The sequence below is a fragment of the Vulpes vulpes genome, chromosome X (assembly GCF_048418805.1).
Source record: "Vulpes vulpes isolate BD-2025 chromosome X, VulVul3, whole genome shotgun sequence".
In the NCBI taxonomy this organism is placed as follows: Eukaryota; Metazoa; Chordata; class Mammalia; order Carnivora; family Canidae; genus Vulpes; species Vulpes vulpes.
In genome coordinates this window covers 88,188,442-88,209,560 of record NC_132796.1, presented here as the reverse complement: position 1 = coordinate 88,209,560, position 21,119 = coordinate 88,188,442, and the positions used below count along the sequence as shown (strand labels likewise).

General features: G+C 45.2%; 2 protein-coding genes across 4 annotated transcripts in view; one reads left to right on the top strand and one right to left on the bottom strand.

The window, feature by feature from the left end:
• The window catches only part of LOC112910569 (A-kinase anchor protein 17B), a 29,892-nt gene extending 20,418 nt beyond the window's left edge, over positions 1 to 9,474 (top strand). For 2 of the 3 annotated variants that reach the window (XM_025986755.2, XM_072743748.1), the window contains 3 exons: positions 1,394 to 1,521; positions 3,048 to 3,315; positions 4,920 to 9,474. In XM_025986755.2, the coding sequence (XP_025842540.2) occupies positions 1,394 to 1,521; positions 3,048 to 3,315; positions 4,920 to 6,560 (2,037 nt within the window). In that variant the 3' untranslated portion in view covers positions 6,561 to 9,474. The remainder of the gene's footprint in view (positions 1 to 1,393; positions 1,522 to 3,047; positions 3,316 to 4,919) is intronic. The other variant, XM_072743749.1, reaches the window with a different exon arrangement.
• A 2,105-nt stretch (positions 9,475 to 11,579) lies between these two features.
• Positions 11,580 to 20,271, bottom strand: PGRMC1 (progesterone receptor membrane component 1). The gene is made up of 3 exons (XM_072743750.1): positions 19,679 to 20,271; positions 16,077 to 16,232; positions 11,580 to 12,919 (listed from the first exon to the last, which is right to left on the bottom strand). Exons 1-3 carry the CDS (start codon positions 20,004 to 20,006, stop codon positions 12,816 to 12,818), a joined length of 588 nt encoding a protein of 195 aa, XP_072599851.1. The 5' UTR covers positions 20,007 to 20,271; the 3' UTR covers positions 11,580 to 12,815.
• Between the last annotated feature and the right edge of the window lie 848 nt (positions 20,272 to 21,119).

Below are 21,119 nucleotides of genomic sequence, written 5' to 3'. Positions count from 1 at the left end.
GGTGGTTCTGAGCAAAAGCTGGAAGGAAGCATCTAGAATATATTTCCTTAAACCCCATTAGGCTCTGATCAATAGCTAATGTAGAGATTTGTGTTGTCACTAATAAATGGATGTTTAGGAAGAGAAATAATCCTGATGTGGACATTCTTCTGCTAGCAGGTGTGCTGCCAGCTGTAGTTTGGAAGGGATGGTTGTTATAATCCGGGGCCCTGCCCCAGCTTCTTGAGGGTGCTGAAGAATTCTTTTGGCCCTTATGGAACTATCTCATATGCAGGATCCATTGCAGTTTGAAACCACAGGAGGGCAGTTTTCTCCCCTTTACTCTTGGGGCCCCCACCTACATTTTCAGGATGTCTGTCTGGTAAATTGTTGGAATGTAATCTCAACAAAGTTGGATCCTTCCCTTTCAAGATCATCCTATCTATCTGGTCATGCCACCTCATCGATGTCTGAACACTGGGCCATCTCCTTTTTGACCTCTTAATCCAGCAGAGGAAAAGATGCAGCTAAACACTCCTTATTCTCTCAGTCTTGAGCATGAATTAGGACTTGGGGCTTAAGTAGCTTCCTACGTATGAGTATGAGTGTGTGTGTGTGTGTGTGTGTGTGTGTGTGTGTGTGTGTATGTATGTGCACTCGATGTATGAAACTGCTTATGTTAGAATGTATCTTTTAAAATTCTGAGCTATTTAGCCAGACAAAAGATAAAACACATACTATAGTGACCACCCATGTACCCACTGCCTGGCATAAAAAAGAAAACATCAGCCATGAGATGAGACATCATCCCCTTCCTTCCCCTCAAAGGTGGCCACAATCATGAGTTTGGTTTTGGCATTATTGTGTACATTTAAAGGGTTATTTTTGCCTCCTTTTATTTTTCAAGCAAATTTGTTTGTAGCATCTTGATAGGATTTTTACTCTATTTGGGGGATTTACAAAGTAGCTTAATAATAATCACTACACTCCAATCTTATTAGGTCAGTTCTCTTGCATCTTTGCTTCCCCAATCCTTTCTCCACCCCCTACACTTTTTTTTTGACCATTTTTGGTTCTGGTGACTAAAGTACCTGAACTCAGTTGATCTTTATAACAAACCAGAGGTAATATACTCACATCCCTCAGTGCCTGTGCCCATAATGACCCTGTGATACCCTCTATGGCCATACAAGAGCTCCTCAACGGTTCTGCCAAAGATAGTTTGAGAACCCACAGGGCTGTCTGGCAGGTGCCCAAGGAACAGTGGAACAGTATGGAGATGGGGATGCAGACAGGTCATTTTGAATTCAAGTTTTGAATTGTTCTGTATATACTGGTTTCATCTCTTTGGCCTGGAACACACCCAGTCCAGTGGCAGACTTTTCTAATGAAACTCTGAACTGTTTGTGGGCAGGTTATGTTTGATACAACCAAACATTTCAGCGAAGGGGCAATAAGGAGGAGAAATCAAGAAAGGCTAAAGTTACAAGAGCTGGAGGAAGAAAGGAAAAAAGTAAAGAGAGATGAGGAAGAGGCTGCAAGGTGAGGAGACCAAGAGGGATTTTCGCTTTTGGTGTGTGGGTTTATTTATCCCTTCAGGTGAATGGCTATGCTTGATAGGTAACACTGAGGTGGGGGTGGCAGGAATTGGTACAGATTGGAAAACTCTGTGGAAGCCTACAGTCTTTTAGTTGTGCTGTTACAAAACCAAAATAGCCCAACGATTGAAAACGAGAAACTTAAAAAAGTAAGGTAATGAGCTAGGTTAAGATATCTGGGAAGAAATGATTTTTTTAAAAATGATTTTTTTAAAAAAAGAGATCAGGGCTTTTACGATGAAATCCTAGCCCACCAAATTAAAATGTTGACCAGTTAACCCCCAATTTACCAAAGTTTACCTTGCCCACTAATTTAAAATTAAAAGCAAAAAAAAAAAAAAAAAAAAAAAAACAAATTCTTTTTAGATCTGGGAGATATTTTCTTGACCACAAAAATGGTCAATGGTCAAAGAAGGCTGGATTTCTTGACCTTATATTTTCTGTTGACCTGAGTTCTTATGGTGAACTTGAGGAACCTCCATGTTCATTTCTTTGAGCTTATCCTTGTTTTCCAATTTGGGACTGGAGCCAAAAAGGGCTAGTGTATTGCCAAAGGTTTGCCAAGAAGATACACGCGGGCTGGAACTACAGGGCTCTCAAAACCAGTTTGACCCCCTGGCCCCTCCCTTCGCATGTTTATTCTTTTGGTCTCTCACAGAAATTATGCTCATTCAAAATAGGCGATAAAAAGTCCCCTTCTGTGTGTCTTTCACTTTTTTGACTGGTAGGGTGACAGGAGCTGCTTGAGATCATGACTGTGACACACTTGGCCAGAGTTTAAGCCCAGTCAAGGCAACTATTCCCCCAAATTTCCAGACTGAACATGCAGTTGAGATAATCATCCAGCCTTTGGCTAAATCCTCACTCAGGTCACTGTCCCTTCTTTCCCCTTCCCCACGGTTCCATAAGGGCCCAAGCAAAACAGTTGGATTTTTCAGAAAACAGTGGTGAACAAAGCCCATGTTCTTCTAAGTCAACAAGTTGTTAGGATAGTGTCTGGTGTTAAGTAATATGTACCAAGGACCAGTTCTCACCCATAAGATTTTCGGAGTGCCTGGACTCCCTGTTTATTTATAAGCATACGTGAAGCCAATTCCATGAAAGGTTTTTATCTCAAGAGAAATGGAATCACCACCACACTGTGATGGCTGGGTTCACAAGCTAGACTGCTTGTGGTTTGAGAAAGTGGGGACTTATAGAAGCCCCTTCCTTGAATTCTGTAGCCTTCTTTTCACATACTCTCTCTTGTGCATGTCTCTGAGTGACCAGCTCAGTTCTGTGTCCTTCCCTTTGACTGAGAGCCACGGTGTGTCACTTCCTAAATTGTCTCTGTAGGCCCCTAGGATTAGCACCAAGTGATTCCTGGAAACCTAAACAAGGAGTCCTCCTCCAGCAGTGGGGAAGGAGCTGGAAGGAGAGCCGGTGCCTAGTTGATGCCTTCTGAATGACTGACTCTTGATTCTTGTCCAGAAAAAGAAAGGAGGAGGAGAGAAAAGCCCGGGAGAAGAGGAAGAAGGCCAGGGTCAGGAGACGGGGCCCGAAGGAAAGAGACAGGCACCGCCACAGGAAACAGAAGGCCAGAGCCACAGCCCACGGTGTCCAGGAGCCCTACTCTTCAGAGGAGTGGGAGGAGAGGAAGTACCTGCTGGCTCAGAGGCGGGTGGAGGCTCTCCGGTTGCTATGGGTACTCTTGAGGAAAATTGCAGTAAGGCTCTTTCTCAATCCGTCTTCGCTTTTGGTAGGTACTGATCTTTCTGAGGCATGCTTTTACACTGAAGCAGTGGCCTGTTTGAAATTGGCTCCAGGGAAGACTTTTTTTTGCATTCCTTGGGTTTGTTTTCAATAGGCTGATCTCAGTAACCCCAACTGTGGATCGACAAAAGGGGTGCCCAGAGGCTCCAACGCAGTTGTTTCTCACCCCTGCGGCCTGGCCTCCCCATGTTTGGTGTTCCTGAACTCTGGGACAGTACAGCCCAGAGCAGTAGAGCTAGTGAAGCTACTTCTTTAGGTTCCTAATGGATGTAACAAAATGCCAGGAGGGGCAGGATGGACGGCACAGGGTTAGGTTGGTAGTCTTCCATTAACCCAACTTGTCCATTCATCTGCAGCAGGTTTGGATGGGAAGGAAGAGCCTTGGACAGAGACCTTTGTGTAGCAAGCTCCTGATAGTCTCGTCCTAAACTATTTGTGAAGGAATTCCTGACCTCACAGAGCAATTTGTTTCATTTGAAGAGTTTCTGTTTTGGAGTTTCAGGGTTTTATTTTGGCCCTGCTTTATTAACCTCCTAAAGGTAACCAGACTTGGCAGGTAGCCTGGAGTAAAGGCCAGAAAGGTTCCCAGATTGTTCATTTAAAAATGCATCTTCAGTGTTTTTAAATATGCAGATGAATGACATCAGGATCAGAGAGAGTTACTTTGCCAGATATTTGCATTCCCAACCTGTCTCTCATTAGCATGGACAAGCAACCTTAGTAAAATCAAGATCAGAAAAATTTCCCATTTACATTTATAATAAGGCTAGCTGAATCTTTCATCTTACTGAAATGACCTCCAGGGGTGACTCCTTTCTAAAAATTTGTCAAATTTAAATGTATGTGGTGCCTAATCCTTGGCCCCATTGACAGGGCCTCCTACCAATTACACGGTCCCCAAGTTAGACTCCCAGGTCCTGGGTAGGCACTATCATGATGAGCACCCTGGGTCAGCGAGAGCACGGTGCAATCTCTCTCAGCAGGGAGGGTCATGGGAAGCACCTGTCTCCTGCCCTGCGGTTGCACAGAGTGGCCAGCACAGCAGAGCCATTACCGCGGCCACACTTTCTACCTGCTACCTTGCTTCTGCCTGAAGCAGCTAGGGGGAACGGCTCAGGGACATCCTAACCTGTGACCTGTGGGAAGTGGCTGGGATGAAAAGCAGAGGCAGGTTATCTTTTAAGCCAGTTGGTTCCCCTTTAGACACACATTTCACCCATCAGTCTTTTCCTGTTCTAGGGTTTTCTGGGAAGGCTGTAGAGCATTTCTTATTCCTCTTAATATCCCCAGCCTCTAGCCTACAACCTGGAACCATAAGTACTCACCAGTTTGTGAACAAATTTTTAAAAAAGGGTCATGTGCTTTGAAGGTATATAAATGGTGATGCACAGACCTTTGTAAATGCAGCTCATATTAGCCCAAGAGGCTGAATTCCATACCTCTTCAGTCGTCAGTGCAATATTGTTCCTAACAAGGATCAATCTTACATGTTAGAAACCTCTTCAGAACTGTGTCAGCAAGCTCAGTTTTCTTGGACATTTTTAGACTGTGAAGTTTTTCATATGAGATTTTTAACCTTTTTCTTTAAAGGGGTCCACACAGTTTAACCCACAGGGGGTAGATGATGCAAGCCCCAAAGTGAATCATGCTCCAGAGAACACATTGGAAACTCTGAAGAAAGAAGAGTTAAATACTCAGTATCTTCAAAATCAGGAGGAAATGCCAAAATATCAGGTTGCCAAGTCAGACAATAAACGAAAACAAAAAATGAAGAAAAGAACCAGGGCTCACTTACGTAAATCTTCCCACCACCTCGGGAGAAAAAAAATAAGGTATTCAACTAGAAAAGAGAGAACTGGAAAATTATTAACTGATGGATACAATCACAGTGTTGTCTCTGACCAGAATTCTTTGCAGAATGAGATGATTCAAGGTCAGTCTTCTGAGAAAGAAGACCACCACGATTCTAATAAATCTGATTCTTCCAGATTATCTGAGGTAGACCATGGCAGGAAACAGAAGATCTATGAAACAGATGAATTTATTGATTACCTATTAAACTATTATCAAACTCCCAAGTATGCCCGTACCTGCCTAGAACTGAGTCACGTAGCAAGCCCATGTCAGTGGCAGAGGGCTGTCCATGCTAAGGGAAATGGATTTCAAATTAATTTGAGGAAACGTAAGCATCACTCCACCAGTCTGAGCCAAATGCAAAACCTGGCAATAAGAGAACGGGTTCAAGAAGATGACTACCAGTCAGAGATCTATACTCAGGATCCTGAGCATAAACCACAAAAGAAAGGAAAAGTGGATTATGCCAAAGAATGTACTGAGGAGTTAAATCATTGCCAGGACACAGCCAGTGAAGCTGGTGATCACCTGTCCCCAGCTGGTGGAAAGAGCCATCTGTTGGAAAAGATGCATGCTTACCAGATCAAAGATTCCAAATCCGCAAGTCAAAGCCAAGTTTCCTCACCCAGTAGGTCAGCAGACTTAGATTTGGAGTTGACAGATTTCTTAGAGGAAATCAGTAGTGATTCTGAATGCTTCAGTGAAACTCTTAGCATAAACAAAGAAGAAAAAGAGAGGTCTGTGGCCACATATGAGAGCTCCCCAGAAAAACAATCTCTTGATGATGATGAGACCACCACTAGTGATCGAGAAATTAGGTCAAGTCCGCAGACCTTGTATTCAAAGTGGAACCGTGATGGGGAGGACAGCTCCTCTAAATCCAAGCTAAGGAAACCAGGCAAGAGGTCTAAGTATGAACTGAGATGTTCATGGCTTGAGGGTGAAAACAATTCCATTAGAAGTGAGAAGAGCAACAGCAAAAGGAGGGAAACACAAGACCCCAAATACTTGTTTGACGAAGGCCACTACCACGAATCCGGTTCTAACAGTCTGTTAGACCGCATCACAAGGAAGAGGAGGAGGTTTGGAGATAGCACATTTGGCCAGCAAGTCAACTACCGGCCCATTCATGTGCCAGTAGCATCATCGAAAAGTGCTCATGTTTTCTATTTGGGGGATTTGCCCCAAAGAAGAGAGACTCCATGGAAGTCAGAATATAACCAGGAGACAAGAAGGTTTAAAAGACACGAGCACTCTAAAGATTTCATGCCGAATTCTGATAATTATTATATTAAACGTAACAGTCAGGAGCACATCGACTACAGAAGCTATTTAGGAAGCAGCTACACGAGTTCTCTATATTTTCAAATGTTTTGAAGGTCTCTTAGATCAGAAGCACCCTCATTCTCTGTAAACAACGTGCAAGAAGAAAATTTAAAACCAAATATATATATAGCTATGTAGTTAGCAACTACAGAGCAGAAGCGTGGCACTTAAAAGCTTGAGAAAAGTCAAATGCAAAACCCTGTTCCTCTCGCCAAAGTATAAAGCATAAATGACTGCAGATGTGTTGGCAAACTTTGGGAATAAGAAACATCCAGGTTCCAAAGGATGGTAAAACAAGGTGCCTGCAAAACTTCTTGATCCAAGGACAGACATTTCTACAGTTCAGCTGCAATCTGAACTCAGTGCCAGTGAGGAAGCAGATGAGCACTGAGAGGGGTTGATAGTCCTTGGTGGCTCCCTAGCTGTTAGAACATCACCATTTAGCATCATTTACCTTCAAAGGGGACAGTGGTGAATGAAATAGCATCCTTTGACACGTTCTTGGAGTTGGTCAGAAACACCATGTGCAGCCACCAAACATTCCTGACTTTGATCTAGAAATAACTGCAGGTAAAAGAAGAGAGGACAGCTAGAACATATCACAGACTTCTTCATGACACTGGAAGGTTCTGTGACCATGCACCAGAAGACAATTCACCTTATCACAGTACTCAAAGAGTTGACCTTTGAGAAATGAAACCTGGAAGAATCCACAAAAAGGGGCTCGGATTGTCCTTTGAGGCTTAAACGGATGGCGGACCATTCGCAGAGCTGTTTTTTTTTTTCTTTTTGAAGAACCCCATATCATTCCATCCTAGAAAAGCAAGAGAATCGAAGTAAAATAACCAGTGGGATTTGCAAAAGGAAATATGGAAAGATCCCAGGGTACCAATAACGGCACTTGGGAAGATAAGACATGGCAACATTCCATTTCAGGTTATGTAATCCTTTCACTCAGGGTTGGGTGACATCAGTTCGTAAAAAGCCACTGACTATCCCCAAACTGACTTTTATAAAACACTAACAAGTGCCTCCTCAATCCTCAATAATGCCATGGAGTTAGGAGGAGTCAAGGGCAGAGCCCTAGTTTTCTAGCTGGGGAAAATGCTATGTGTGCAGGATTTGTAAACTCTTAACAGAAGCAATTTATCTTTTTACCTACTGGTTTTGGACTTCTTGAATATGTTTTTAAATTGAGATATTTTATAGATTCGTAAAGACTTACATCTTAACGCAGTGCATGTTCTATTGAAAGCTCGGCTGATTCATTCTGCCTTACATAGGATTTAGGGCCTCAGGGGCAGTAGATGACCGTCTTTTTTTCCCCCAACAAAGCTATACCTGACTCGGCAGTGGAAGACATCAATGAGATCTGACTGGCTGCAGCAGGAAAAGGAGATTTTCATTCACAGCAGCAGTGGAAGGCAACATTTTCAGAGGACGTGATTCATTTCAGTCTTAACTGGATATTCCATAGGAAAGTACCAACTGGTAGGGCCAAGGTAGGATGCCAGTCAGTGCGGTTGCCCTGAATGAGGAGGCACGCTCTGTGCTCATAACTGGCCCCTTGAGCAACCTGATCCCTGAAGGGGCTACAAGGGCTTCTCATTTACCTGAAGTAAGAACCACACATCATTTCATTGATCTCTTCTAATCACAGTTAGTAGAGATATGCTAGTTCGTGCAAAAGCTCAAAAATGAATGTAACATAGCAGGTCGTGCTTATTATTAATGAGATGATAACCAACGAATGATTTGTTGGCTCCCGTGTATTCAGTTCCTCTTTCAAACTAGTGACTCTGCCATCAAAACTCGGTTTGGCTGGTCAGCTCTGAAAAATCGCTCATGGGGTGAGTGCCTTTTCTCCTGAGGACTAGCAAGGGACTACTCATGTTTAAAGTACTGTCATCCAGAGTAGCCTTTTCAAGGGCTAAGAGCTCGTATTTTGTCAGACAACTTTTGGTACCTAGGTATTTTTCCCTCCACTGAGACCCTGCCTCCTTATTTTTTCATGTTTCATGCCACTGAAACAAAGAACATTCTGGGTTTGTAATGGAAAGCACTTCTGCTTGTTTTGAAACAAGTCTTCATTTCTTCTTCATTAGATAATTTTCTTTGCGGAGATTTTTAGGCATGAAAACAATTTGCTGCTCAGTAACCAGACATGAAAAATAAATTGCAGAAGACAGCATGTGCAATTTGGGGGGGGGGTAATAATAGAACTGGTGCTAAGTCACTTCTATATAATACTTCGTCTGGTTTTGTTTGCTAAATACCATCCTGGGACCTAGATGTAAGTAAAAATACTCGTTTCATGTTTACTTTCAGTACAACCTTGGATTTTTATGTCTTGTGGTAATGTATTTTAGATTTGAATAAACCTTTTTTTTGTGTGTATGTAGGCCTTAAATGAGGAAGAGAAGAATTTATCCTGTCCTTTTCAATGGAATGAATGGCTTAGTAAGGAATGAATAGAACAGAAAATATTGTAATCACTTTCTATTAATCAACGTTGCTCTTTGTTGTGCTGTTAAGTGGTGCAAAAATATTTTCTCATATCTTTTTTCTATGACCTATTAAGTAAGGGCCTGAACTTCAAACTGTCTTTTTAAATAGTTGTTTTCATGTTTTTTTTCCCCCTTGTATGTGCTGCTGATGATAGCGCTTTAAGAAAACTAAAAATCTGTCCATGTCTTTTTGTTCCATTTGTTTGAATTTCTCAGGTAGAAAGCCACATAACCTGGTAATTTTCAAAGAAAGAACCAAATAAATGTATTTTTGTTTGTTGCGAGACTGTTTAAAATGTCTTAAATAAATGCTAATAATTCCACAGAGGTGGGGGTGAGTTTCTACTTATAGTATGCTGCTTTGCACTACTGTTGCCAATCCTATCTCATTTGCATTGTTAGAGAAATAGTACATATTTAATTTTCAGATATATTAAAAATAAAATGGTTGTAGTGGCTAGAGTCTGTTCATTTACCACGTGCATTGGCTCGACTATCACACATCTACATTTTCTATGAAAACATACACATCTGGCTTTAATACTGCTGCTATGCAACTTTTCCCTATATGATGCTAATGTTTGGGAACTGACATGTCAGAGCTCACGCAACCGAAGATCAGTTTTTAATCTTCATTTTGGATAAATTGAGATAATAGTATTTGGACTTAAAACTGTCCTCCCTTAAAAAAAAAAACTGTCCTCCCTTCAGCAAAGGTTTTACCAGTTAAGTAATCTTAGAAGGCAGCGACGTGGGCCCCACATGGTTCACCTCACCCATTCGGCACTTGGCAGTGTTCAAGTTCTACAATATCCTGATGTTAGTGTGGGTGTGGGATGGGGGAGGTCTGGTCAGAGAAGCTAGGGGCTTTGACCAGTGGGGAGTCACCTGTGTTTTCACGTGAGGCACACAGCAAACCGCCTCTAAGCCTCTAAGTGTTCTATATCGAAGGCTATACCTTATTAGTACAATCTGAAAGGGTCCTTGTTGCGGGGGCGGGGAGGGTGTCAAAGAGCGCTCTCTGAAACAGCAATGGGCTGTCTGGAAGCTTGTTCTAAATTTTGGATTAGCCTCTTTGGCCCCCTGAGGTTAAGGTGGATGTATCTTTATGCAGAGAAGCCACAGATCTGGAGGTACAGAAAACAGCTTAGGTAGGACCTAGAGTTCTGAGTCCTGAGGACACACACAGCACCTCGGCTGGGGGCTGGGTAAAAGCAGGGGCACAAACCTGTGGGGTTCACCTGACACCTCCCCTGCTGGCCAGGAGCCTGTAACCACCACGCCCCCCATCTTGAATGGCGCCTTTTATATAATGTGGTTTTGGAGTATGCTAGCTCGATTTGAGAAGTTTTTAGACCAGAGTCCTGCCTTATAGTAATAGCCTTTTACATGTCATCAATATAATGTTGATTTCATTCAGAATGGCGGGGAATTGGGTTAGAGATCGGAGCTTTAACCAGGCTCTGGACGATTTCCTCTTGGCATCAGACAAACCCATTTAACTCGGAAGGAGGAGTAGCCTGATCTTCACTTCGGTCTAAATGAGATTTCAGGCTGCAAGGTGGCCCAACTTTTCTCCCTCCACCCCCTTCCCCAAAGCACACGGTATAACAGGGTGTTTGGCACAAAATGGGCAACTCAGATATCAGTCGAATGAAAGCAAGTTGGGGGGATAGGCTCATTTAAAAACAACAGAAACAGGCAATGGTTTGGAAACAGAAAAACTGGAAAGCTGCAAGCTTTCAGGTCAGAATACTTCCCTTGTAAGAAAACTTGCCAACTTGAATGTTAAAATGGCAAAACATCAATATTCAGAGAAAGACGTGTTTACACAATGAACTGCATATGCAAATTTGATCTTTTGACAAGAGGTGAATTGATTTTGCTAGGATAGAAGAATTCCTGAATACTTTCCTGATCAGATGATATCTGAAAACAGAACCAAAGCTGCCTTGGCACTTTTTATGCCCTTAGTAAAGCTACCCCGTAATAACCTTGCTCTGAACGTCGAGGCAGAGGTGCCTCTGAATTTAGAGGCAGAATTTAAAGAGGCAGAATTTGACAAGTCACAAAAAATAAATTCACTAATTTAAAAAACAATGTTGGTTTTTGCATTTTCATTAGGGCAGGCAAGCTAATCTCATTTCACTGGTTTTTAAAAAAAGATTTTATATATTTGAAAGAGTACATGAGTGGGGAGGAAGGGGCAGAGGGAGAAGCAGACCCTCCCTGAGCAGGGAGCCTAGACACAGAACTCAGAGATCATGACTTGAGCCAAAGGCAGATGCTAAACCTACTGAGCCACCCTGGCGCCCCTCAATTCACTATTTAACAGGACAAGCTGGTATTTGGTTTTCGGTGTGAGGCCTCTGCAGTTTTGCTCCTTTATTGGAATACACACACACACACACACACACACACACACTCATGCATGCGTACACACACTCACCCCCCCCCCCCCAAAAAAGGGGAGCTGAGTATTAAGCTAAAGTAAAATGATTGAATCTGGTTTCTTAGGTTAAGGTTTAAGAAACCTTAAAAGGTTTAAAAACCCACCACACTATACTGGGTAAAACCATTTTATTAACTGACCAAAGCACTTCATTTGTTTTCTGATTTGAGGTAAAACCATTAAACACGGTTCACAAGAAAATACAAGAACTATTCAACTACAGTTACAAGAGTTTGAAACCTCACTAGTTCATATAATACTTTTACAAATTCATACAACTGTACAGTCTACTTAAGCTAAGTTTATTGTTAACCAAAAGACCAATATCAAAGACCTTGACGCTTGCCCTACTACTCTTGCAGTGGCTATGGTTTTGTAACAAGGGAAGAATAACTGTTACCTTAAGAAATATACTTTAAAAACCATTTGGCTAGTAATGTGTACTTTCTTCATTCCTCAGGGGTGTGTGTTGTGCGGTGTGTGTGTGTAGGCTCTCCAGAGAGCAAACGCCTGCTTCTGTTCACCATAATCCCTCTCACGGCAAAAACTGTGTGAAATCACCACTGTCCCACTGTGAACATGGGGATTGGGGAAATAGTTCTACATTTTCTTTGTATATTTAGGTTTCTCGGGAAGCCAGTAGATTTCTTCCGAAGCTTTCTTTTGAACATTCAGATGGTGTTTTTAGAGCCTTATTATACATTGCTGTGTTAGTGGGGGCTTCTAAGTGTCCAGAGGAGGACAAAAAGAATGATGCAGTCTAGAAACACAGTGAATGTATTTTTCCCAACCAAGCCCAGCTTTAAGATTTCTTTCTTTTTTCCTGGGCAGCTCTCTTTAGTCAATACCAAGGCAGGCTTTGGAACACTGCAGATTTGCTTTAGAGGTAGATAAAACAGAAATCATGCAGTTAAGTCAATTGAGGAAGAAGGGCTTTGCACTCTTGAGGACATCAGGACCAGAAGGTGATCCTTTTTTCTCAGGACTAGAAGGACTTTTCCCATTTAACATTTTTACCTGTTTGGGGGGAAATACCCAAGTCTTACCTGTCTCTCTCAGGAAAAACGAATTTAAAGGCAGCCTGCACTAACTATAGACAGAAGGAGAGAGTGCCAACATTTGGATTACGGCACTGCAGTTCACGGTCTGGGTCTGTGACACACAAACACGTCATGCACTTGGAGACAGAGGTTAATTATATCAGTGTCACTAGTGATGTTAATTACAAAAACTTACAGCAAGTTCGAAACTTCTCTAAATATCGAAATCACCATGTTTTAAAGACAGACTGGAATGTTACAAATGATTCTGCAAAATACAAAAATAGATATGCTTCCACTGGGTGCTTTAATCATTTTTCCGAGCATTCTCATCTTTTGCTTCTTCCTCATCAGAGTACACAGTGGGCTCCTCCCCCTCCTTCAGCAGTTTGCCCACATGATGATACTTGACTGGAGGGAGAGAAGAAAACACAAATGAGCACTCTCACGCTTTACAGAGAACCGCTACATTTCATCGGAAAGCATTCGGTAGAGGCCTACCGCCTGTGCTGCAATGTGCTGGGCTTCTCGAAGTTGTCAATCACAGAGGACATACAGCACAGTCCTTGCCAATGGGGAATTAAGAGTTTCGTTCAGGAGAAATACAGAACAGGTAGTGATGTCGGGCACTGGGAAGGTCCCAGGGAGTCGTATTTGTGGGCAGGAGGGGGTGAGAAGAGCAAGGGCTCATGAGCTGTGAGTGAGGATTCTAGAACACCCTCCCAAAGAAGGCAATGCTTTAGGAAATGCACAGAAGGATCTGAGACAAGAGGGGTTTCCAGAAAATGGAATTGCCGTGTAAAAAAGGCATGCAGGGGAGACGTAACAGATCTGGAGAGCCATAGAGAGACCAAGCTGACAGCAACAGTGGGAGTGCAGATGGCTAAGCAGTGTGGGTAAATATTACGAAGGTTGTGGAAAGCCAACCTGAAGCATTTGGATCTAATCCTATAGGTGGCAAAAGTGCGTGACAAAAGAACGACATAGGAAACCAGTGCTTTGGCCAACCTGGGATGGTGGTGGCATATCAGGCGGATTAGAGCCAGGAGACCAGGCGCAGGCTGCCCGGGGGTGGGGTGGGGGGGTGGGTGGGTGGGGCAGTGGGTAGATCTGTGTGTGAAGGAACAAGAGCCAGGAGTAGGGTGTCCATGGGAACAGAAAGGCTAGGATATGAGCTACTTTAAAGGAAAATGGAAACGTGAGTTGATGAAGTTAAGCCTGGAGCTTCCATGAACCAAACTAAGGGCTCTGGAGAGGGAGCCCCTCTGTGGGTGGGTGGGGGGCACGCAACAGGAAGTCCACAAGGGCTGGAAAAGTGAAGTTAATATTGGCAAGAAGCAGGTTCCTGGAAACCTCTGAGAAAGAAAAGTTCAGTGGAATTGTGGGGCAGCAAACTGTCTCAGAGAGTAAGGAAGTATGGGGAGGAAATGAAGTAGTGGTTGGGGACAAGCACTTCTCAGATGGTTGGTGGTGAAGGGATGAGGAGTCTAGTGGATGAACAAAAGCAGGAAACTGAATGTTTTCTCCACCCCAGGAAAAAAGCTGTGCAGGGCAGTTAAAGCAAGTGATTAAGGAGGCAGGAGAGCACTGGAGATGTTGGAGAAAACAGACTTAAGACTGCAAACCAGAAACTCAGCCACCAAAAAGAAATGAAATCTTGTCATTTGCAGTGATGTGGATGGAGCTAGAGTGTATGATGCTAAGCAAGATAACTCAGTCAGAGAAAGACAAATACCATATGATGTCACTCATATATGGAGTTTAAGGAACAAAGCAGATGAACCATAGAGGAAGGGAGGGAAAAATAAAGATGAAAACAGAGAGGGAGGAAAACCATAAGAGACTCTTAACTACAGAGAACTGAAGGTCGCTGGAGGGGATGGGGGGGATGGGGTTAGGGTTAAACTGGGTGATGGGCATTAAGGTGGGCACGTGATGGAATGAGCACTGGGCATTGTATGCAACTCAAGAAATCACTAAACTCTACCTCTGAAACTACGAATACAGTATAGATTAATTGAACTGAATTTCAATAAAAAAAAATTTTAAAAAGGAGAGAGGGGATGGAGTCAACAGACCACCAACCACCACACTGGCTGTTCTCTTGTGGCCCAGCTAACACAGGGTTAATCTTATCAATGTCAGAGGTCTAGAGGGCTGAGAGTCTCCTCTTTCTGCATATGGGTAGAAATTAGAGGAGTAACCAACCTGTCTAACCAGGTAGCCAGGCCTGCTTTTGTGTGAAATAATCACTGGAAACAATAGGAACTTCCCTATTTGAACATGTTATGAAGGTCCCTAGGGTGCTCAGGACTGTGCAAGACAAAAGCTGGGTGGCACCCAAGAAACCTGCTTGAAGGAGAGTCCACACCAGTCTCGAGTGGAGCTCAAGTGTCACCACAGAATATGGGCCTGGTCTTATTAATTTAAGGGGGAGAAAGTTTTTACGGTTTTTACCTCCCTGGTGAAGGCAAGCCCTAGAAGATTGAGCTTTGTAAGTCAGAAATTACAACTCAGCAGCTCCACATAAAAGAACCTCTGTTTACAAAGGCAATCTTAGGATACAAAAAAAAAAAAAAATCAGGGACGATGTTAGATAGTTGAATTGTGTTTTCAAAGTAAAAACCTGCCTCTAGACCTGAAAGCTACACTTCTGTCCAGTTGGGACCCAAAACTTAAAGGTGGAGTCACAGCTAGCTAATAATTAAGCCAGACTCTGAAGTCAGCATTATTTTCAAAGAAAATGGTTGGATTCAGCCAAAAGAGTCAGTAATATTTAACTGGCTATAGAGAACAGCAAACAGAAAAGATACATTTGAAAATAAAACATCTTGAAGTGATGGTCATAGTCTTTATATAGTGCTCCAAAGGTGGGAAAGATTAGTCAAATTCTTAGCAGTGCAATGTTGCTAAAGTGATTGTTAAACACTTAGGCTCAACCAAAGCCAAGTCCTCAGTTCTCGAAATTTGAACTTAACCCCTGTCCTGACTCCCCCCTCCTCCCAAAGACCTCAGCTTATAGCATAAACCAGGAAAACAAGCGGCTCCTCTTTTTCTTTTTAAAAATGCAGACACCATTGTTGTTGGGCAGATTATAAGCATCATTTGTGGATGAGGCCTATAGTTAGGCTCAATTAGATTAAAAGAGAAGCTGTTTTGTAGAACACAAGTCTCCCATTCTTCAACAGAAATGTGGGCTGCTTTTAAACAGCAAGCCTTACTAGTGAGGACTTCTGAAAATCCCTCTCTCTGTAGCCTACATGGCCACGATACTTTCCCCTACACCACAAGCACCAAATCCTAGTGTGGAATCCATATGAACCTGTCAAAGATTTAAATAACAGAAACCCAAGTTTCCATAAAGAACTAGCTAAAAATTGGATGCAATCACAGCAAGTGACTCAGCACTGCTGCAATTACTTTAAGCCATGAACTTGATCCATCCAAGATTCAGGAGCCTATCAAAATGCTCCCCAGTTTCAGGCTGCTTAGTAGTAACTATTGTACTGCTGTGAATCCCATTACTGGTAGAAATTTGATCCAGGCACAATTTTTAAAAAATGCTTACAAGTGAACTGAGAGTCCCAGTCACTCAGGGTCTCCTGCTGGGCAGGAGTGAGGTCAGAAAGGTCATCGTACTCGTCCTTCAGTGCTTCCTTATCCAGGCAAAATGTGGCAAGGCCCCGGGATGCATCTCTTCCAGCAAAGACCCCGTATGGCCCCTCTTAAAAAACAGACAAAACCAAAGACCAATTTTTTATTAGACAGTAATTTCTCTGTGGTTCATACACAGAAAATGGCTTCCTTACCCATCAACAAAGACAGCTCCCTTTTGCAGCATCAAATTCCATCTGCAAACCAGAAGTAAATGTTGGTATTTTCATCATTATGTAGTAGAACCTGAAGGACCTGTTGTCATCAGACTTTTACGAATCAATATGCTATACATTATCATCCATTTCCTTTGATTCTCAAATAGCTAATAAAACAGCCATGAATGATTATCTCCTGGGGCAGGATGGGGTGGTGGTGGTAGGAAATCATCCAAGATAACACTGAATTCAAGGGTCAGAATTCAACTTTAGGACGTTGAACCCAGAGCCTGTCTCTGTTGTAGGCACTTGGGCTACACCAGTGAAAGTAATGACTTCTAAAAAAAAAAGAAAAAAAAAAAAGAAAAAAGAAAGTAGTGGCTTCTTAAGGAAGGAAGGAAGAAGGCATCAATGAAAACATTTCCTTATGGAACGTATTCTGATATGTTTTAATGAGTCAAAAGTATCTTATAGCAATCTTTGGTTGTGAGACTGTATTAAACATTAACATGTGGCATCTGCAGCAGAAATCGTTTTATAAGAGCATCAGCAGTTCAGAAATCTATCCATATGTTACATAATCTACACTATCAGTAAAGAGGTAGCAGAGGGGATCAGGTTTGTCACTCTGGTGAGCTTGAAGACAAGACTCAAAATACTTAGACTTCCATGGGAAAAAAAAGACTGAATCAATATCCCAATATTATATAAAACATTACAATGCTATTATATATAATATTACACTGAACTTTTGTCCAAGAGAGTGGTGAATTATTCAATAGATACTTAAAGTAGGTGTTTCAACTTATTTATATATTGCACAAGTAAATGAAAAGAACCCAGTGTACTTTAACCCATGTGTTGTTTCCCCAAGGTAGATTGGGTAGCAACTCTGACATTAAAAAGTCTGTAAATAATTACTATGCCAAGTATAAGAAGAGATCAAGTTTCAGTATGGCCTGGTCACTGAAACCTCAATCCCCTAGAATTTTTTTTTTTTTTACAAATTAGACAAAATTTATGATCAACTTTTAAATGCAAATAAGGTTCTAAAGAAGAGTGGTTGTTTGCAATTTTCATTACATGCTACCATGTCTACTAATGAACGTAAAAAAAAAACCCTCCATTACAGTTTTCACAAGTGTGTGTATGTGTATATATACGTGTATATATACATGGTAATGGACGTCGTAGCACCTAATACTTGAAAATAGACCAACTGTTAGGGTTTTGACCTCAATACTTCAGAGATTATGGTCACAGAATACTTAAAAATGGCTCAAGGAGAACATTAAGTGTCTTTGGAGAATATAGACTATTGACCAGAACGTATCTTCACTAGAATATAAGGTCCATGAGCAGAGATTTGTGTCTGTTTCACTCACGGCTGTACTTCTAGTACCCACAAAAGCACCATGCGTGGAATGATGGGCACCAGAACAAGTAATTTTTAGGAATCCTTTTTTACATGAATTATCATTTGCACATGGTATCACATATTCATGGGCTCACAGGATGATACCACAGGGTAGACTGAGGAGATCTCACAATGGGCCTATCCTTAGCATTTTTCAGAGAGACAACTAAGGCCCAGAGAGAACAATGCTTCACACCAGGTCGCACAGCCAGTCGGTAATCCAACTGGGATTAGAACTCAGGTCGCCTGACTCCCCAGTTTTTGTGTTTCTGTGCGCAGGCCTGCATTCCTCTCAATGACTTTGCAAATTACAATCCTATGATGTTGCTCTATGTACCTGCGTGGACTACTTGATGGTTGTAGCTCAGTAGGAACAGCTATTTACATGATTACATAAAGTGGAAATGACAACAATAAAGGGGTGGTTTTCAAATTATTTGGACAGTTCCATGGCCTACAGAAAGTAGGTCTTCTAAATTAACCACAAGGGAAAACCGCTAAGGGGGCCAGTTCCTGAAGAACCCCAACCCATCTGATTTTGGTTAGTTGAACTGGCGGAGTGAGTGAAACAAAGCAGGAGTGGAGATGACGTAGATCACTGCCTTCTATCCTCTTTCCTCTCTGTAGACCAGTGGGGAGGGGCACCCTCAATGTGGACATACTCCCTGAGCTCCCTGTTTCTAGGAGTTCATTATTACAGGAGCTAAAATCTCTTCCTCTTCCTCTCCAGAATATTCTACACGGCAGGGCTTTCCAAACCTGGCCCCTTCTCAAATGTGCCTGGGGGAGCCGCTTAAAACGCAGATTTGCTGGACCTCCCCCACAGAGCCTCCTCCACCGTTGCTGTGATTAAGCCTTGAATCTGTGTTTTTCCTCAAGCGCATCAGGTGATTCTGATCCGCAACCAGGCTTAGAAAGCCTCATCTCTAAGGCCCTTCGAGCCTACCCCCCTCTAAGGCTCAGCAGTCATCCACCCTCATTTCCCCTCTGGTTGGCTTTTCCTGAAATCCCCACACCCAGCAGCTTTCACAGCCCTACCCCTTTTGTTTCCCAGGATCCTCCCACTTCTCCCTCCCTCCATTTTAAATTTTTTTTTTTTTTTTGGCTTCTAGTCCTTTCTCTCCCGCTTGTAGAAGGACTAAAATGCTGTGTTACCTTTTCATCTCGCCACGATCCCATTGTCCGCTACGTTCAGCCTCCTTGTGCCCTGGATCAGCTCCCTTCCCCTCCGCTCCCCACCCAGAGAGCCTCTCCGTTCACCTTCCAGCTTTCCGGTCGGCCACACACAGCACGCGCACACACATACCAAACACACGCCACACACATACCTGACACATGCCACATTCCAAGCGCGCGCGCGCGCGCACACTCGCGCCTGGCCAGCCACCGACACAGACTACGCACGCACACGGCTGCTACCTGCCACCGATCCCACCTCCGCCCTGCTCCCACACCGCCACAGGCAGCACCGCCAGTCCGGGTGGCAGAGGGCCTGGCCTCTTCGCTGATCCTGGACCTCCTCCCACCCCTGCCCTCACCTACCGCCACCCCGCTGCCCTCGAGACACCCAAGTTTCCCTTCTCCAGCCTGACACCGCCCCTCCTTCAAGGAACCCTCAAACCCCATGCCCCCGAAGCTCCCTGAACACCGCGTTCGGCTTTGCAGGCTGGCGAGCTGGCCCACCCCCCATCCCCCGCGCCCCCGGCCCGGGCGCTCCAGCCTCCCCCCCCCCATCCCGGCGCTGGCGGCGTCCCCCGCCCGCCGCAGCCCTTCTAGAGTGGCCCTCGCCCGCCGCCGGGGAGCCGCCCTGCCACGGCCGCCCGCTCGCCGCCATGCCTCCCTCGGGGCGCCCCTCTCCCCCGCGCCTCCCCCGGCCCCAGCCCCAGCCCCCGGCCGGGGCCCCTGCTTTTGTCTCCGCGTCCCCTCGGCGGCCGCCGTTACCGGGCCCGTAGAACTTGCGGCCTTTGGTCACGTCGAACACCTTGCCGTTGATGGCCATGAGTATGCGCGGGTCCTGGACGCCGTCGAAGCGCCGCAGCTCGGCGGGGGTGAAGTCGCGCCGCTTAAGGCGGGGCAGCGGGGGCGGCTCGTCGTCGTCGCTGTCGCCGCCGGCCGCCGGCTGGTCCCCGCGCACGATCTTGTACAGCAGGAAGACGCAGAGGCCGAGCAGCAGCAGGTTGAGCGGCGACGTGAAAATCTCGTGCAGCAGCCCGCCACCCTCCAGCTCGCTCGGGTCGGCGCCGGTCGCCGCCACATCCTCGGCAGCCATGATCGCTGGAGCAAAGGTTGGGCCGGGCTAGGGAGGGCTCCGGAACTGGCTGCTTTCTCCTCCCTCTCAGCGAGCTAGTGGCGCGCGGGGCTCAGCGGACAAGGACTAGCCGGCGGAGGAGGCGGGGCGGGCGGGGCGGGAGGGCGGAGCCTCCCGGCCCCGCCCCCCGCGCCCGGCGAGGCACCGCGCTCTGTCCGGCCGCGGCCCCCCACCTGGTCTCCGGACGGTCGCTCCTCTCCCGGGGCCGGGGGCGCGCCTGCCCTGCGGCGGCGGGAGCCGCTGCCGGCCTCCGCCCCACCCGAGCGGCCCGGGGCCCGGCCTCACGCCGTCCCGGCGCCGGCCTCTCGCTAAGCGCGACGCAGCGCGCAGCCCTCCTCCGCACCCTCGCCCGCTGTGCGCGCGACCAGCTCGCAGAGCCAGGCCTTTGCTCGGCCACCTGTTGCGCGCCGCTCGCGACTCCATTTCTCTCGCTGCGGCTTCCCCCTCGCCTCCCATTCTGAAGCCTCCCCTTTCCCCGCCCGTCCCCCGGGACCGCGAGGCTCTCTTGGGGCCCCGGAAAGAGACTCCTCGGGCTGCTCTTTCCACCTTGGAGGCCCAGACCACGCATTTCCACCTCGGGAACCCCGTTCCACTCCCCTTAACGACCCTTCTGCAATCCTCCCGCCGGAGGCTGTGGCGGGGACACCCCGGGTAGCTCTCGTCAGTGCACAGGCCCCTGACAGTCCTCCCAATATCCGGGGGTGTCGGATCGGCTCACCGGATTTAAGTTGGGTTCATTCTCGGAAATGTAAGCCCTTTCGCAATCACAGGCTTGCTCAGTCCCAACGCATCAGCAAGCAACCTTCAGTTGTTGCGCTTTTTTTTTTTTTTGGCTCAAAATAATGAGCAAAGTTTCTTTGTTGGCAGCGTTCTTTTACTTGAAGCCTGTCGAGCTACCCTTGGCAGTCTCAATAACCCTGTACTGTATCCCAGACGAATGCGGGAGTTAGGAAAGATCCTAAGTTTGGTCCCCTCCTTTCCTGGGTATTTCCTCCTGCTATTGATGTGCTGACCGTCTGCACAGGAGCAGGCCTTAGGGAGGAGGGCTGTCTATACCCTATAAAAACCTAACCT

Excerpts from the sequence above, each read along its gene's own strand:
- PGRMC1 (XM_072743750.1), bottom strand. The coding sequence starts at position 20,006 with ATGGCTGCCGAGGATGTGGCGGCGACCGGCGCCGACCCGAGCGAGCTG. Across the intron at positions 16,233-19,678 it reads CCGCAAGTTCTACGGGCCCG|AGGGGCCATACGGGGTCTTT; the intron begins GTAACGGCGGCC and ends CTGTTTTTTAAG. Across the intron at positions 12,920-16,076 it reads CTGGGACTCTCAGTTCACTT|TCAAGTATCATCATGTGGGC; the intron begins GTAAGCATTTTT and ends CTCTCCCTCCAG.